Below are 17,464 nucleotides of genomic sequence, written 5' to 3'. Positions count from 1 at the left end.
TCTTAATTACACCCTGTCTGCCTCACATTTATTCTCAAACCCAAAGAGATGAAGAGCCCCACCCAACCTAGCAACTCTTAGCCCTTTTCAAAGCCCATTGGGAAGAAGGCCAACCTCTCAAGGATGACAACACAGGAACCGAATATGAGGACTCTCTAAAGCGACCAACCAAACATCAGTCCAACTGCTCAGCCCTACACTAAACCTCTTTATCCCCTAAATGCATCCAAATAGTCTCACCTATACCCCCCAACTTCACCTTTGCAGCATCTACATAAGTCCCTTTCATGCTCCTTAGAGCTGCAAACTTACTTCGCAGAGTAGGTGGCAACGGGAACAGAGAAGACTTAACTGTCTACAGGGGTAGACACTCCTAGAGGCCACAACTTCTCAGCCAACAAAGCTCATCCCCCAAGGATTCCCTTGCTCTCAGGGAAAACTAGGCAAAATTTCTTGGCCTCCAAATCCCACACAAAGCAAAGCAAGTACCTACCAACCTCATTTGATCGAAACTCTAGTCTAAACTTCTGTCCCCCATCTTCCCAAACTTTTAAACACCTTAGCCTTAACTCCCCACTACAACAGACTTCCACTCTTTCATGCAAACAACACAAACTCAACTCTCCGAATCTTATCCAAGAAGAGAAACCGCTACTCCTCTCCAGAACAACCCCTCTAAGTTTCTCTCCAACTACTTTAGTTGAGATTTCAAACGTCTTTGACTCCACCGCAAACCAGCAACTTCCTCCTCTCAAACCTCCTCTTGACTTAGCAGACATCTCTCCCCTTCCCATGCAAGCATCATGTCATACGACAAACACCGGAAATCCTTATTACTCAAATAATCTAGTCTTCTAGACACCTAGAAGAGTGCTAGATATGAGCAGAACTCTAAAAAGTTCCTAGCATAACTCAAAGGTTGCTTAACACTCTCAGGTAAACGATGCTGTAATTCTTGAGTAGGGATTTGAAGGATTCTGCATTTACGGAAACCATTTTGATTTCTATGAACATGATACGTTTGTAAATTGGTTAAGCTTTAAGTAAAGAGAGAGTGGTTTTTGTTTTCTCTTCTTTTTTGTTTGCCCATTGACACCTATTGTATTCATCATGTGTCCTTTGATACACCCTTTCTTAGGTGCTATATGTATATTTTCTGTTTTCACTTATCAAAAAAATAAAATAAAAAATTAACAAGAGGGTAGTTTGGTCATGGACTAGCTTAGGTTTATTTTTCAGTTATTCCTTCTTTTAAGCTTAAACCCAAATGCCATTTTTGTTTTTGTTTTCCTTTTTCATCAGTTAATTTTATTTGAGTTCAAAGCTTCACCTAAGGTTATGACTTTTGTTCCCTTGTGGCTAATTAGAAGGTCAATACCAAATGATAAATTGCAGCTGAGACTTCATAGAGCACTTCCTTGCTCATCATGCGATAGATAAAGGGGTCATCTTTTCTTTCAATTTCCAGTAGCATTGGCTTATGGCATAAACATTTTCAGACTCGTGGGTTTGTATTGGGTTCCCTTAAAGAGGTAGCCAATATCTTATGTGTTGGATGTACTTCTATTTCTACTATTTTTAGAAAGAAAGAACATACATGTCTTTCTTTATGAGTACATGATATATATATATATATATATGTACAAAGGAAGCCGCATCGAAGTACAAAGGAAGTATACAAAGGAAGCACAAATATAAAAAGATAAGGTTAGAGGAAGTAGACTTAGATTTTATAGTGGTTTGGCACCCCTTACCTATATTCACTCTCCTCAAGCTCCTAACCGAGTGAGGGTTCTACTATATTTGAAGCTTCAACCAAGCTTCCAACACCTTTACACTTGATTTTCAGCTCCAATGGGCTCCTACACAATCTCTTCAAGTCTTTGCTCACTTGAAACTTTTAACACTCAAATAACAAGCTTTAATCTCTTAACCTAACAAGGGATATGCTAGGAAGAATCACAAGGGTGCACTAAGGAATATGCAAATAGAGATTTAACGCACCAAGAAAAGAATGAGAGCTTTTGAGTCAAGAATAAGTAGGTAGACAAATAAATGCAGGTGTTCTTTAGCTCATAAATGAAGTGGAGCTCTCAATTTATAGGTTTCTAGCATCGGAAGCCAAAAATGTCAAAAAAAAGTCTTGACCGGTCGAGTTGGGGGTCGACCAGTTGACTAGCCGTTGGGCAATAAATGCATGGCGGTAAGTGATCGTTAGGCCTCAACCGGTCCTCGACCAGGAAGGCATATACCTCGATCAGGAATGCAAGGTTATTGAAAGAGAGAGAAGGTTTTTTGCATCTCTCGATCGGTGACACTGGACCTCGACTAGGAAGGTGTAACCAGTCGACCAGTACCCGAGCTGGTTTAGCTAGTTGGCCAGTGCCTTGACTAGTTCACTATTTTTTTGCTCGAAAACCTATCTTTTTTTGTTTTTTTCCCTTCTAACACTTAGACAAGGTCTTTAGATAAACTAATATGCCAAATTTGAAATGATTTGCCTAAGGTTTATTTGATAAAACTTGGGTTTTGATGGAAATGTGACTTGAATGCATAAACCGAGTTTCTAAAGATGCATGAAAAGATGTGAAAATCCTAAGTGCTCCCATGCATTCATCTTACATATATTTCCTATGATTAAAGAGTCTTCCAATTGTCTTGATCTTGCATCCATTAAGTCTTTTGATGAATTTCCAAACTAACACCTGAAATTCTTTTTAAATTCAAAACGATTAGCAACTTAACCATGGTTTGCTATCATCAAAACGTGATTAGGAGAACCCTTGGGCTAACACTCCCCTTGTTCTTGAAACTTACCAATGATAACCCATTTCCCTGCCCCACTTGCCCAAAAGACCAGTTAACTAGATGAGATTTTTTATCAAAAGCTCCACCCCTCCATAGGAAGTCTCTTTGGATCTTCTCAAGTCTTAAACTAACCCTTCTTGAAATCACTAATAAGAACATGCAATAGATTGGTATGCTAGACATGGTGCTTTTGATTGAAGTGAGTCTCTCCCTTTTCAATAGATATTGTCTCTTCCACAAGGACAACCTTTTTTTTCAAATCTCTCCTCCACCACTTCATTCCAACTCAGTAGCCAATACTTCCACATTATCTACCCTATTGATATGCAACCCAAAAATTGCTTCAAACCACATGAGAATCTGATTCAGGAAAATCGATTGCTCCTAGCTAGTCTCATAGAAAATAATAGTGTTGTAAGCATACACCAAGTGAATCATCTCAACACGCTTGTAATCCCTCCTAACCTTAAAGCCAAATATGAAATCTCCTTCCCTATTCTTCATTAATAAACAACTAAGAGCCTCCATGGCCAAAATAAATAAATAAGAGAAGAGAGGATCCCTTGCCTCAGTCCCTAGAGCTTTGAAAAATATTTGTGTGAATCTCATTAATCAGAACAAAGAAATTAGATGAACATATACATTATTTTATCCATCCCACTCCCTTTTGACTAAAACCTATTTTATCCATAACTACTAGTAAGAAACTTCAATTTACATGGTCGTAAGCTTTGTCAATATTGAGTTTGCAAATAACCTTAGGGGAGTTACTTTTCAGCCTTTAGTCTATGGTCTCATTTGCTATAAGAGTTGCATCCAAGATTTGTTTACCCTTAACAAAAGCATGTTGAACATCAAAAACAAATTTGCCCACCACCCTCTTCAACCTATTCACTAACATCTTAGCAGATAACTTGTATAACCTTCCTACCAAACTAATGGGTCTGAAATCTTTCACATCCATTTCAGGCCCTATGTTTGGGATTAAAACCAAGAAAGTAACATTTAAACTTCTACAAAGGAGTCATCCTTGAAAAACTCATTGACAAATCCCATCACCTCAAACTTAACAAATTTCCATCAATGCTACCAAAAAGCCATAGTGAACCCATCTGGCCTAAGAGCTTTAACCCCACTCAAGTTGAACAAGGTAGAAAACACTCCCTCTTCTAAGAAAGGAACCTCCAAACTCCTTGAATCTGCATTCTATGAAAGAGCAAATGACATCCCATTGATACTAAGCTTCTAGTCTCCTTCCTCAAAAAGTAAACTTGGAAAGGCAATTGCAACCCCCTCTTTTATATCTGCATCCTTGAAGAGCCAAGTCCCATTCACCCTAACTGCAACCATGAAGTTCCTTCTTCTACGAGAATCAACCATTTTGTGAAAGAGCTAGCATTCTTATCTCACTTTCTTAACCAAAGCTCTCGTGATTTTTGCCTCCAAGAGATTTCTTCCATTATCACCCAACTTCCACAACCAACCATCTAGCTTCAATTGCTTGTAGAAAGGGTGGTGTCCCTCTTAAACTACCATAAGCCAATCTCCTTCAAAGCTTTGCTTTCCTAAATGAGACATTCCTGGACACCTCCTTATTCCACACTTTTATGTCCTCCTTTAAGTGTTTCAACATCCAAGCTAGGAGGGCCTCTTGACACAATAGCCTGTTCACCAGACTTTAAGCTGCTCTATAAATCCCTCTGCTTTAGGCCATATGATTTCAAACTTGTATGGGGTTTTGCCCTTCCTCATCACTCCATCTAATAAAATTAGAGCATGATCAGACACTAGCCTTGCCAGAACACTTTGAAGATCCCTAAAATGACTCCCAATCTTCCAAAACAAGGAATCGGTCCAACCTTGATGCAAATTGATTATTTAAACCTCAACACCAGCTATAGGGGCCTCTCATTAGAGGCAGAATATGTTTGTAATTTTTATAAATTATAAACATGTTTATGGTTTAAATTTTATTTTTAGTTTAAAAACAAAAAATAGAGACATATTTGGTAACCATATAAGAAGTAGAAAAAAGATTTTTTGTTAAATTTCCAACAAATTTTCGATGATTTTTTATGATTTTTGGATGTTCTTAATAGGGCACTGATATAGTCCTTCTAGTAAAGAATAATAAGATGAAGGTGAGTTGTAGGTGTTAATTTCTCATTTTAAAATTAGTTTTAAAATTTTTCCAAATAAAAAAATTTATGATGCCTTTCTTTTTTTGAAAAAAAATTGCTATTAAATTTAAAAAAAAAAAAGTTAAAACAGGTTATAAACACATGATTTTAAAATTTTTCTAATTTTGAATGCAAAATTGGAAACACAAAAGTGCAACCAAACATACCCTAAGTGATTTTTTCCTCGAATTTGGCAGCTGCACTTAGAGCAAGGTGCTGTGGTGGGTGCCTTCACTCTCTTCTTGGTGCAAAGGATCTCAGACATCTCTGCTGAGATGGTTTGCTACTCCTTGTGTATTAAATGCTCAGTTAATAACTTAGTGAATATGTTGGCTAATTTTACTGGAGTTTTTGCCTAAATGTTTGGGCTTTTGTTTTCATTTACTGTGGTTCTCTGGGTGCTTTATTTTGTGTACTCTTCAATTTTTTTCTTTTTTTCCCCCTGTTGTTTGGCTCTTCTTTATGTGCTTGGTCTTGTTGCCTTTGAAGGATTGTCCATTTTCTTGTACTTAGATTATTGAATTATGAAATTGTTGTTTCTGATTAGAAAAAATGTAAATGGATTAAGATTTAGTGTAAAGAGGATGCTTTGCAATTGTCAATCCCTTACATGAATACTAGATGTCTTGTACAACCACCCCAAAATAAATTGAGCTTATTTGAAATGGTGCAGCATGCTAAAATTGAAGTATCTGTAACATTTTTGCAAGCGACATCTTATTTATTTCTTTATTTCTACACATTTCATTGTACTTACAACTTCAACGGTCTTACTGTGTTAAATTATCGCTTAGTCCTATGAAATGGAGGAATTTAGCTGGATGGCATAGATTTCTAATATTTTGATGTGTTTTCCTTATTGAAATAGGTAAGGAGTGGAAAGTTAGCTTGTGATATTGGGTTTAAGACTAAGGTTACACTAGATGACATTTTGGGAATTCTTCAAGAGTGGAGAAGGTCCGAGACCCCTTTCAAGGCCAGGTATTATTGCATTTTTTCATATGTTTAGATCCTTGTCATGCTTATTTTTACTCTCTGACCATGCCTCTCACAAAAATAAATAAATAATCATCTTTACCTTCTGACTATAGGATTCTTTAATTAACCCTTTCTTTTATATTGGGTATTTTATTTGCAAAAGAAGCTAATATAGTCTGGGCTTCATAGGTAGAGTATTTATGCTGTATGAATGTTTTTCTTTTTTTCTGTTTTTCTTTTTTTTTCATGCATTATTATTACATGGAAGTACTGTGCCTTTCCATTTTAGGGCAGAAAAGTCATTCTTGACTAAATACTCTAGATCTAGTACCCCTAGGCCTTGGCCCAGGTGGTAAAGCCGTGGATTGGGGTGAATCCCTACTCCAGTCTCTTGCATATGTGCAAACAATTCTACTTATATTGTCTTTGGCTATGTGTTATGGTTCAAGCTGAACTTGGGATTGCATTTGCAGCATGGTTTTAACTTTTTATCAGCATATGTATTACTCCCTTTTTTTTTTAGCATTTAATATTTTTGCTTGTATGAGATTTTTCATTTTTTCTTGCAAATTTTGTTTTACTTAAGAGATATCTTTACTAAATTTCAAACAATTTGAAGCCCCATTCTGTGTATGTTCATTTTTTAACTGACTATTTTTAACAATTTTTTTCATTTGTGCCTCATCCATGATAAGGCATTCCTCTATATTTTTTTGAGTGCTTCCAGAAGGAAGAAATTTTATTCATTGCTTAAATGGTAGTGTGGACATTGTTGGCTACCTATCTTGTTGCTATTATTGAGCATGTTGATTGTGGAGTATATAGCATTTTCTGTAACAGTACCATATGTTTATTGCCTTTTTTTCAGTTTGCTCTGTATTTATTATTTTAATATCTTGCACCCTTCATTGTTGTAGATTTCTTTCATTGTTTTTTGTTAATTGGAACTTGACATGCTCAGTTAAGCCACCCTTGATTTTTTTCCTCCTCATTTTGTAGATTTCTTTTATTGTTTTTTGTTAATTGGAACCTGACATGCTCGGTTAAACCACCCTTGATTTTTTTCCCCCTTTTTTCTTTTCAGCATAGCACAAATGTCCAAATTTTACACATTCATTTGGAATGAAACTGGTACTTCCAGTCAGAAAATTGCAAAGGAGTTCCTTTCAGGGCCTTTTATATTTGTTCCGTGTGCATCTGGCTCTAGGCATGAGGATGTTGTATCTGGTATGCTTTTGTCTGTTGAAGATGTGTATTGGCATGATTCAACTGGTTCTGTGGACCGAATGAAGGAGATTCTTCCTCAGTGTGACTCAGTAGGTGTGGTAGATCACCCTCTAAGCAAGATGCTATGCAATGTTTATCCAGGCCATCATGATTTCTTTGTTAATGGATGTGGAGTGCATGAAAGCCCTTCTCTCCATAGCTACATTGAGATTTTGGTGCAGTTATCAGCCGTTGCATTGCCTTCACAGGCAGCCAATGCAGTAAGTGATGAAATAAGAAGCTATCTAACTTGCAATTTTTAAGAGGTCTTGCTTCCATCTAAAGTTTTTCTTTTTCCATCTCTCAGGTTTTCCGAGTTTTTCTAAAGTGGACTGAAGGATTGAAATCTAAAACATTGAGTTCAGAAGATATTGTTTACTTGAAAGAATGTCTTTTAAAATTGGAATTTACGGTGCTTCCTACTGTACAAGATAAGTGGGTTTCCCTGCATCCCTCATTTGGGCTTGTGTGTTGGTGTGATGATGAGAAATTAAGGAAGGAATTTAAGCATTCAGATAATTTAGATTTTCTGTACTTTGGTAATCTAAGCGATGATGAAAAAGAAAGGCTTCAGGCAAAAGTATCTGTCCTAATGCAAACTTTAGGGATTCCTTCTCTTTCAGAGGTAAAAACTCTCTCCCTCTCTCTTTCATATATATACACACATGTATATCCTTCTCTGTGTGTGGTTTTAATTGTTGCCATCGATCCTGTATTAAATTATCTCAGTGTTGTTGTCATTTTGATTAAGTTCTTTCTACAGTATTTTGTGCTACACTCAAATCAACCTGGGTTTATATCTTTATGATGGTATAAAGTTGGTTTTCATCTTCCCTCATAATAATGCTTTCTTGCAGGTCATAACTCAAGAAGCGATATATTATGGTCCAACAGACTCTAGCTTCAAAGCTTCATTAGTGAATTGGGCTCTTCCTTATGCTCAGCGTTACATCTACAAGAGACATCCTAAAAAATATCGTCAGTTCAAGCAATCTGGATTTGGAACACTGAATCGTCTGCGAGTAGTTGTTGTAGAAAAGTTGTTCTATAGGAATATCATAAAAAGATGTGAGAGTGCATCTAAGAAGCGGTTCGAAGCTAGCTGTCTTTTGCAGGTACCCACTCTTGATGGCATCCTTGGTTCTGTGTTTCATTGTTCTGTTTAATATCACACTTAGCCAACAAACGAATTTCTGGTGAAATTGATATTTTGACTGATGGAATATGGTTACTACTTTGTTCATAACTGAGGATATGCAACTTATCAAGGATTGTGAAACCTAAGCATCCTTATAAAACCTATATTTGGTAGAGCATTGTATTGCTTGCAATGTTATGTGGCATATATACAAGTATAATTCCTTGCATACTCTTCATATCAACAGTTCATAGTTTCTTTTATTTGAATTGGAAAACTTAACAGCTCTTTTAAAGAGAGAAATTACTATTTTCTTGTTGGTTCTTTGAAGCATTAACTTGTCTCTCCAGTGTGGAAAACTATAGAATAAGTGTTGTTTTGTCAACTGAATTACAATTTGAGGAGATCTTTTTTCAAGCTCTCTATGATTCATATAATTTAAAATATGAATTCCATGTCTTGTCCTTTGTAATTCTGAATCCTTTTTAACTCAATTTTTACAGGATAACATCTTGTACACAACCCAGGAATCTGACTCTCACTCTGTATTCATGGAGCTTTCTCGTTTGTTATTTGATGGCACTCCTGAACTTCATTTGGCAAATTTTCTTCACATGATCACAACCATGGCAGAATCAGGTTCCAATGAAGAGCAGACCGAATTTTTCATCTTGAATAGCCAAAAGGTGCCAAAACTTCCTGATGAAGAATCTGTATGGTCCCTTTCATCTTTGATCTCCCAAGCAGAGAACGAGGCACCAAGTAGTAATGCATCAACGATGATTGATGAGCAAAGCACTTCAAAAACCAAGGAGAAATCAAGAGTCCACTCAAACTGGCCACCTGTGGACTGGAAAACTGCACCAGGTTTTAGTTTTGCCCGTGCAAATGGTTTTAGGACACGGGCAGCAGCATCACAGCCAAGCAGCAGCTGGCAGAAGAGAGACAATAATGATTTTGAAGGCACTAGTACACAAGTGGATCGCATGGTTTCAATGGAGATTAATGCCAATTGGAGCACCGAAGATGATTCAGCACCATCTACAGCGGCATTGCTTCTTCCAGAATCAGAAACCATGGAATATCAGTTTGATCAGACTAGTAATTATATGGCATCTGAGCATGTTAATTTAGCTCCTGTGACTGACAGTCCAGGATCAAGTTTGTCTAAATTTAGCAGGAGAGATCAGCTTATTACTGGCATTCCCAATGCACAACAAGCGATGCTAACCGGCAGACTAGGAGAGCTCGTAGCTTTCAATTACTTGTCTGGGAAAGTTGGTGACACGGCTGTGAAGTGGGTGAATCAAGAGAGTGAGACTGGGTTACCCTACGATATTGTGATCGGGGAGAAGGAAACCAGCAGGGAATTCATAGAAGTTAAAGCAACGAAATCTGCAAGGAAGGACTGGTTCATCATATCTACAAGAGAGTGGCAATTTGCCGTTGAAAAAGGTGATTCTTTCAGCATTGCACATGTTGTTCTATCAGGTAATAATGCAGCGAGGATCACAATGTTCAAGAATCCAGTAAAACTATGCCAGCTGGGGCAGCTGCAATTAGCAGTTATGATTCCAAGGCAGCAGAAGGAAGTTTCTGTTGCCTAATGACACCACTACCCCATTTTATTCTGAATGTGTAAGCTGGTCTCTCTTGATGCCAAGAAGATCAACTGTGACTGGCTTTGTTACTTCTTACTGGGAGTTGATTGATTGCCCCCTCCCTCAGATGGTTTTGGTACTGAGAATGAGAAATTTTTGGTGCATGGCAACACTACCCTGTTTAAATAAGGCTCTGTTTCTGCAGGCGTTTGTGTACAATTTTGAGATGCTCCTAATTGATTCTCTCTTTTTTCTTATACAAAGCATACCCTAGGATTAACTTATAATACCAAACACCCTGCTGGAATTTCCTTGTAACAGAGCAAACATGTTATACCATAGTCTTTTTTTTTTTCGCCCCCCTCTCTTCTTATATTTGGATTAGATGTGGGGAGATGAGTAGATCATTCCATAAGCAAATCTGGGTTTTGAGGGATGAGGCTTAAGCTGTGGGAAGGCTTTGTACAGTCTGTTTTTCCTTGAAACTCATGGTTGAACTGATTTTGTATATACTTGCTAGTTGCAATTTTGTGATGAATATGGATGTGGGGCCTGTTTTAGTTCTCACTTTCTTGCTCATATATCCTTGGACAGTGAATTCAAATCAATTGACATTCATTAATCATCCTCCATTTTTTTTTCTTTTGCAGAAATGCTTGTGATGTAGTCTGATATCATTTGAGAGAAGATAGATTAAATTAATATGCTTTCTTTTTTCTTTTTTCTTTTTCCTTTTTCAATTTCTTTTCAAAAAATAAGGTGAATTTATATAAAAATTTATAATTATTTTTTGCTTTTTAAAAAATAAAAATAAGATTATTTGAAAATTTTATAAGATAAAAAAAATTAAAAATTAAAAAAAAATTGAAATTATATTTTCATCCATCAAATTATGCTTGCATGTATCCCTTTTGGCTTTTACACATTGTGGACCCCGCATTTCGGCTCAATGCGTTTCCCATTCGATGGCGAGCTCGATTTTTTTTATTTGAAAATTTTGATTTTATGGATTAGGGAAAATGACTTGGAATCGCCATTTATTTTTGTTTTATTTTTAAAGGGTTAACAAAATAAGAAAGAAAAACCCTAAGTGTGACTCCTTATTGTGGAAAAGGTGGTTTGTGAAAAACCGGATCGGGTTCGGGGGTTGGTTACTTATCGGGAAGGTACGGTAAAGACCGTAGCACCCCTCTAAGCCCCTAAAGTCGGGTCTCTACTAATAAAGTGAAACAATCATGGCAAGGGACGAGTAAAACAGTGAGTACCCAGAACTATCATGCACATATGAGAATCAAAACATGCATATGGAAATACCAGAATGGGAATAGATACGTACCTGGGTGACAAGCCACAATACGCTATCAAGAAGTGAGGTTAGTGCACAATTAAAGAATAATTTCAAGCATGTCATAAGGCAGAATAGGAACAATCATGCATGGCAACTAAATCAATCAATCAATCAATCGATCGATCATAAGATCATGTATGTGGGGCCCCCACCAAAGCCCGATTATTTTTGCATGGACCAAATCCGTAAATTCCATTATTCAGAATTACAAAATTTGATTCTTTGCTTATTTCAAAACATTTTTAAAACAGAGGAGGTGTGAAAATGGCTTGCCAGAAAGAAAGTGGCAACCAATTTTTATTAAAAATGTGATTTTTAGGACCTAAAACCCTAAGGATGGGAATTTAAAAAAACTAAAATTATCGAAAGGGTTTAGAGATTGGAAAACTATTTAAAAGCTTGAATTTGAAAAAGATATAAGAAATAGGAGTATGAGAGATCATAAAAAAAAAAAAAAAAAACAAATAAGGATGAAACATAGAGAAAGTGACAGTTCAGGAGACTTGGTCGTCAGTATTATCGGAGTTTGCTTTTTTATTGTGGGCGGAAATGGATTCGGTGAATCGCGAGTGTCTGACGAGCCAAGCTGTCTGGGGAATTTGAATTGTCGGCTGCAGATGCTCTCCGGGTAAGCGCTATCAAAGGATCCGGACATGTCTGCCCGAGGAAGTTGAATCGCCCTCTTCTCCCATCCGGCGTCAGGCGCTAGATGTGAAATATCCAAAGAAGGTGGAATGTCGGCCGGACAAAGATTCCGGATGTGAGACATCCGGAGAAGGTGTGACGACGGTCGGACAGAATTCCGGATGTGAGACATCCGGAGAAGGTGGGACGTCGGCCGGACAGAATTCTGGATGTGAGACATCCGGAGAAGGTGTGACGGCGGTCGGACAGAATTCTTCTCCGGGTGGGGTGAGCTATGTCGCGCATCGCAAGGAGGACCGAGCCATGTGGCATTTTTTAGGGAGGATCCCACAGGTAGGTGAAGGTTTAGAGAGAGAAACGGGTTTGGTGGTATGGTTGAATGGGTATGGAGGCTTGGGTGAGTGGTTTTAATGGGTATGTGAAGGAGTGAAAGATAGCATGCACCTACGAGACTCCATGTAAGTGAGGGAGTGGGATGGAGAATGAATGAGAGGAAAATGGGTGTGGTGGAGGATGCTTGATTCCTGTAAGCTTGAGTGAGGAAGTGGGTATGGCTGACGCGAATAGTGAAGAAGGTGTAAGCATGTGGTAACCGTGTTATTCATCACGAGAACACGAAGCCTTTGCTTGGACAAGTTAAACTGGATCGAACTAACAAGCTCTTTCCCTGCTCACTCTGCAAAATATACCTAGGCAGTTTGCTACTTTGCTTCACCCTCAAGCTAACGAATCTCCTCTCCAGAAAATGGCAAGAATAGAAGGGAAAGGCGAAGAAAAAGAAAAAGAACAAAAAAAAGAAGAAGAACAGAGCAATGTATAAGGGGAGATAATACCACTAAAAACCAAGCCCTGTATCACGAAGACCAAAAGAGCTTTTCAAAGAGCATGGTGGGAGGATCTCAATGAACTTAACACACAAACACAAAATATATCCAACATGCAGCTCATACGGGAGAAAACAAAGATCAAATAAACAAAAGTCGGAAACAGGTTTGCCTCCTTAGGTAATCAAAGCAATCATCTGAATATCAGCAAGAAACGTAAGGCGATCCTTAAAAATAAGATAAGATAAAGTAAGAGATAATCAAACCTGATTGATTCTTCTCCTACCTCTCAAAAAAAAATGCTTTTTCCCTTTTTTTTCCTCCTTCCTCTCCAACCGTTTTTCCTTTCCTTCCTTTTTTTTTTTTTTTTTTTCTTATTCCTCCCCCTCCTCTTCCGATGTCTTCCCTTCCTTTTTCCCCTCTCTCTTTCTCTCGGTGTCTTTTTTTCTGCTCCCCTATTCACTGGTCAGCAAGCATGGCTTGCCCAACCACTCTCCCTGCTGCTGCACGCCTGCTGCAGCCGGTATCTAGCCCTCAGCTTCATGGCTGCGCGTCCCATCCGGCTGGGATTCATGGTCAGAGAGAGGGGGGTCCCCCTCACACTTCAAAAGCATAATCAAACTTCACTCTAACAGCCCAAAAGCTCTTCTGAATATCCTCCAACAGGTGTCTACACCCCATTGCATTTCCAACCCATTACCTGATTCACTGACCACCCAACCAGGAAGCAGCATCTGGCTCTTTAAGAGCCCTCCACTTGGCAAGAAGTGTGACCTGCGGCAAATGAAAAAAAACAAGCCCCATATGGGGGTCTACAAATATGTCCTTCTTCGGTAGAGCTCACGAGTGTAAGGAATATGAATACTGAAATGAAAAGAAAGTGTGAATAGTGAGTGGAATGAAGTGAACTCTACCGAAGAACCAAGGAGACCCCCATAGGGACACGAGTGAAACGCAAAGTCACTCAAGCCAACAAACGAACATAAAGGCTCTAATCCTAAAAGAAAAAAATGATGTCTCAAAGCGCCTCTGAAGCTACACTAAGGACCTAGGCTCCTTCTAAGACGCTTCCAAAAATGACTCGAAAAACCATATCAAAGATGAGTAACGGTCGAACCACCCTGGAGTACGGACAAGAATGCGTCCAAAGAGGACTACCCTATGTCGACTACGTGATGAATACATTATTAGCACAAGGTAACGAAGCAAGGAAAACAGAGGACAAATGCAAAACTATGAAGGTAAGATATGCAATGCCAGTGAATATAAATGCCAGGAGCCGTGACTCTGAATGACAAGACTGACTCTAAACGCTAAACTGAGAAAATAATAGCTCTGGAAGCCAAACCAAAAAGCTAACTCTAAACGCTAAACTAGAAGGCCCATAGGTGAAGACCTACGGTGGTGATACAATATAAATGCCCATAGATGCCAGTCTATGGTGGTGAAACTCTCAAATGTCCACAGATAAAAATCTATGATGGTGATAATCCCGAAAGCCCAAGGATGAAAATCCATAGTGGTGAAATAACTGAAATGCCCATAGATGAAAATCCATGGTGGTGAAATAACTGAAATGCCCATAGATGAAAATCTATGGTGGTGAAATAACTGAAATGCCCATAGATGTCCGATCTATGGTGGTGATAATCTCGAAAGCCCAAAGATGAAAAGCCATGGTGGTGAAATAACTGAAACAAATGCTCATAGATGAAAATCTATGATGGTGAAAAACTTATCAAAGCCCATAGATGTCCGATCTATGGTGGTGAATCTGAAACAAATGCTCATAGATGAAAATCTATGATGGTGAAAAACTGATCAAAGCCCATAGATGTCCGATCTATGGTGGTGATAATCTCGAAAGCCCAAGGATGAAAATCCATGGTGGTGAAATAACTGAAACTAATGCTCATAGATGAAAATCTATGATGGTGAAGAACTGATCAAAGCCCATAGATGTCTGATCTATGGTGGTGAATCTGAAACGAAGGGGGATGCCTTAAACAATGACAGTAGGGGAATGTCCTAAACAAACTGAAAATAGAGGGATGCCCTAAACAAACTGAAAATAGGGGGATGCCCTAAACAAACTGAAAATAGGGGAATGCCCTAAACAAACTGATGGCAGGGGGATGCCCTAAACAAACTGATAGCTCGTAAAGATTGACAAATGGGTCTGACAACCCTGAAATCAACACGAGACGTGACAAACCCAAATAGGGGGGGTATGCCCCAATGGAAAAGCGCTAAAGGGGGAATGCCCTAATATGACAACTCGCAAAGATCAAGAAATAGACTGAGTAGTGAGAAAGTCCTCAAAAGGTCTGATGAACTCAAGGATGGGGGTATGCCCCAGTGTGACGACCCATAAAGATCAAGAAATAGATCAAGTAGTGAGAAAAATCTGCAAAACATCCGATGAACTAAAGGATGGGGGTATGCCCTAGTGTAAGATAGTAACCAACATAAGACATAGAATGTCACCAAACAAGACACTCTGGGATATGTTCAATGATGATGCAATGAAAAACACATATAGAGCCTCAATGAACACATGTTAAAACAAGACCAAACATCATCGACACTATGCTGACCAAGCAAAACTAAAATAATGGCCTAAACAAATGCTGAACAAGACTCTAAGTCTGAAATGTAAGCAAATTAAGACACGACATGTCAACTATCAATATGAGTACATCATCACAAGTGCATCAACAATCTGATAGGTCCTACCATCATGAGAGATGTTGAACCTAATGTCCAAAGGCATGTGAAAACTCAACCAGAAAGCTCAAGACTAGTCCATATCTTCCTCTGATCAAGAGAAGAGGATAAAGTCAGGTAAGATGATGAAATATGTAGGCTTAAAAGATGTAAGGCTCTGATAAGATGGGTGCAGGTATAACGGTGCCAAATGTAGGATGTATGGGTGTGTAACAAAGGTAAGTGAATATCCAAATCAAACTAGGTACGCTGAGAAGACTGAGCCCAGGGTGTCAATGACTCCATGATCCATCGAAAGCAGCAATCATAAACAGGAGGTGGAGTCTCAATGTCAAAATCAGCAAGGTGGGTATGCCCCAGTGTGAATGCATCATCTCAAAACGGATAAGCTCTCAGTACAAGATAATCTCTGGAAGGTAAACGTCTGGTATAAATTGTCATCTCACAAAATCATCATCAATGAGTGGGCTATGCCCCAGTGTAAGTATCTCCAAATCAACCGTCGATGAAAAGGTTATGCCCCAGTATAGGGCAGACCCTGAAATGACTAAACTTCACTGTATGCTCTCATAAGTGTCTGTGTCCTGATCCAATCATCTAAAAAATCTGTCAACAATGATGAGAAGGCTACGCTCCTGTAATCACATCAAAGAAATCATCCAATCATATCTCGTACTCCAATGTGAAATGAATCTAATTGTCTCCAAGGAATAGTTATGCCTAAAACCATCATCGACCGAAAAGGGTATGCCCCTGTGTAAAGTACTCTAGATGAAATGTGCCAATCATGTCTCATGCTCCAATGTGAAAAAGGACATCTTATATCCTCCAAGGAATGGACGTGGCTCAAAAATCCATCATCGACTGAGAAGAGTATGCCTCGACATAATGGTCATCCGATAGAAAAAACTCTCTGAGATGGCTATGCCCCAGTGTAGGGTCATACCATAACTCCTGGTCCATCACAAACAGAATGCTCCCGAATCAATCCCAAGTATTGCTCACATAAGAGTTATCAAACACAATGTGTGATGTCATGGCCTCAGGGTGGTCTTAAGACTCAGGACGTAACGAAGGCTAGGGTGATAAGGTGATAGAAATGAAGAGAAACTAAGCTCAAATACCCAATGATCAAAACTCATGCCCTCATGTATAAAATGCAACATGTATAGAAAATATCGTGAGCCATGGACCTGAAAATGCCTACTATGAATATGATGTCGATAAGGAGACAAATGAAGCAAAACGAACTAATAATGATATGTGTAATGATGACGCAAAGTGAGTATCAAACCCGAGATGGGTTGCTGTAAGGAGAGAATAAGACGTGAAGTGAATGAGGTGAAACACAAGCGACGATAAAAATGACAGCGAAACAATGAATATATGAAGAAAGGTGGTGATCGACTCAGATCAAACATGAAGTGAAGTCACATCAATAATGAATGTAATGATGGAAATGACAATGACTCAGAGCCTTTAGGAGAAGGTCACTCATCTCTCTCGCAAAATAGATATGACAAAGTAATACAAATAATCATGGGATCTCAGAGAGCTCACATACGAACTCCCAATAACAAACATACTCGATAAAAATGACCCTCAGACATCAATATACATACTCAATGATCGAGAACACTATGCACATACACACATGTGCTAATAATAATATTTTTTTTTAATTATATATATATACGCATACCCTGAACATGAACAAATGAACCCCAAAGATGATATCAATAACAAATGGGCACACTCCTAAGTGCTAAGGTAACAAACAAACTCTCTCTGACAAGATGACCTTCTCAAACTAAAGATCTCTAAACCAGTGTCCGCGAGATAGATGGTGGAAATGATGTGACTATCCTCCGTGTGATGAATTGAGGAGGATCACCACTCAAGGTGAAGAGAAATATGAAACAAACAAGTAGTAGATAGGATAAGGAAGA

At 38.5% G+C, this 17,464-nt stretch overlaps 1 protein-coding gene across 1 annotated transcript in view; it reads left to right on the top strand.

The window, feature by feature from the left end:
- The window catches only part of LOC100258878 (protein NO VEIN), a 69,310-nt gene extending 58,758 nt beyond the window's left edge, over positions 1-10,552 (top strand). The window contains exons 9-13 of the mRNA XM_010651986.3: positions 5,857-5,969; positions 7,051-7,453; positions 7,540-7,857; positions 8,090-8,347; positions 8,874-10,552. Of these exons, the coding sequence (XP_010650288.1) occupies positions 5,857-5,969; positions 7,051-7,453; positions 7,540-7,857; positions 8,090-8,347; positions 8,874-9,977 (2,196 nt within the window). The 3' untranslated portion in view covers positions 9,978-10,552. The remainder of the gene's footprint in view (positions 1-5,856; positions 5,970-7,050; positions 7,454-7,539; positions 7,858-8,089; positions 8,348-8,873) is intronic.
- The last annotated feature ends 6,912 nt before the right edge of the window (positions 10,553-17,464 follow it).

The sequence above is a fragment of the Vitis vinifera genome, chromosome 5 (assembly GCF_030704535.1).
Source record: "Vitis vinifera cultivar Pinot Noir 40024 chromosome 5, ASM3070453v1".
NCBI classification, from domain to species: Eukaryota; Viridiplantae; Streptophyta; class Magnoliopsida; order Vitales; family Vitaceae; genus Vitis; species Vitis vinifera.
The sequence above is the reverse complement of the archived record's forward strand: the minus strand, read 5'-3'. Positions and strand labels throughout refer to the sequence as shown.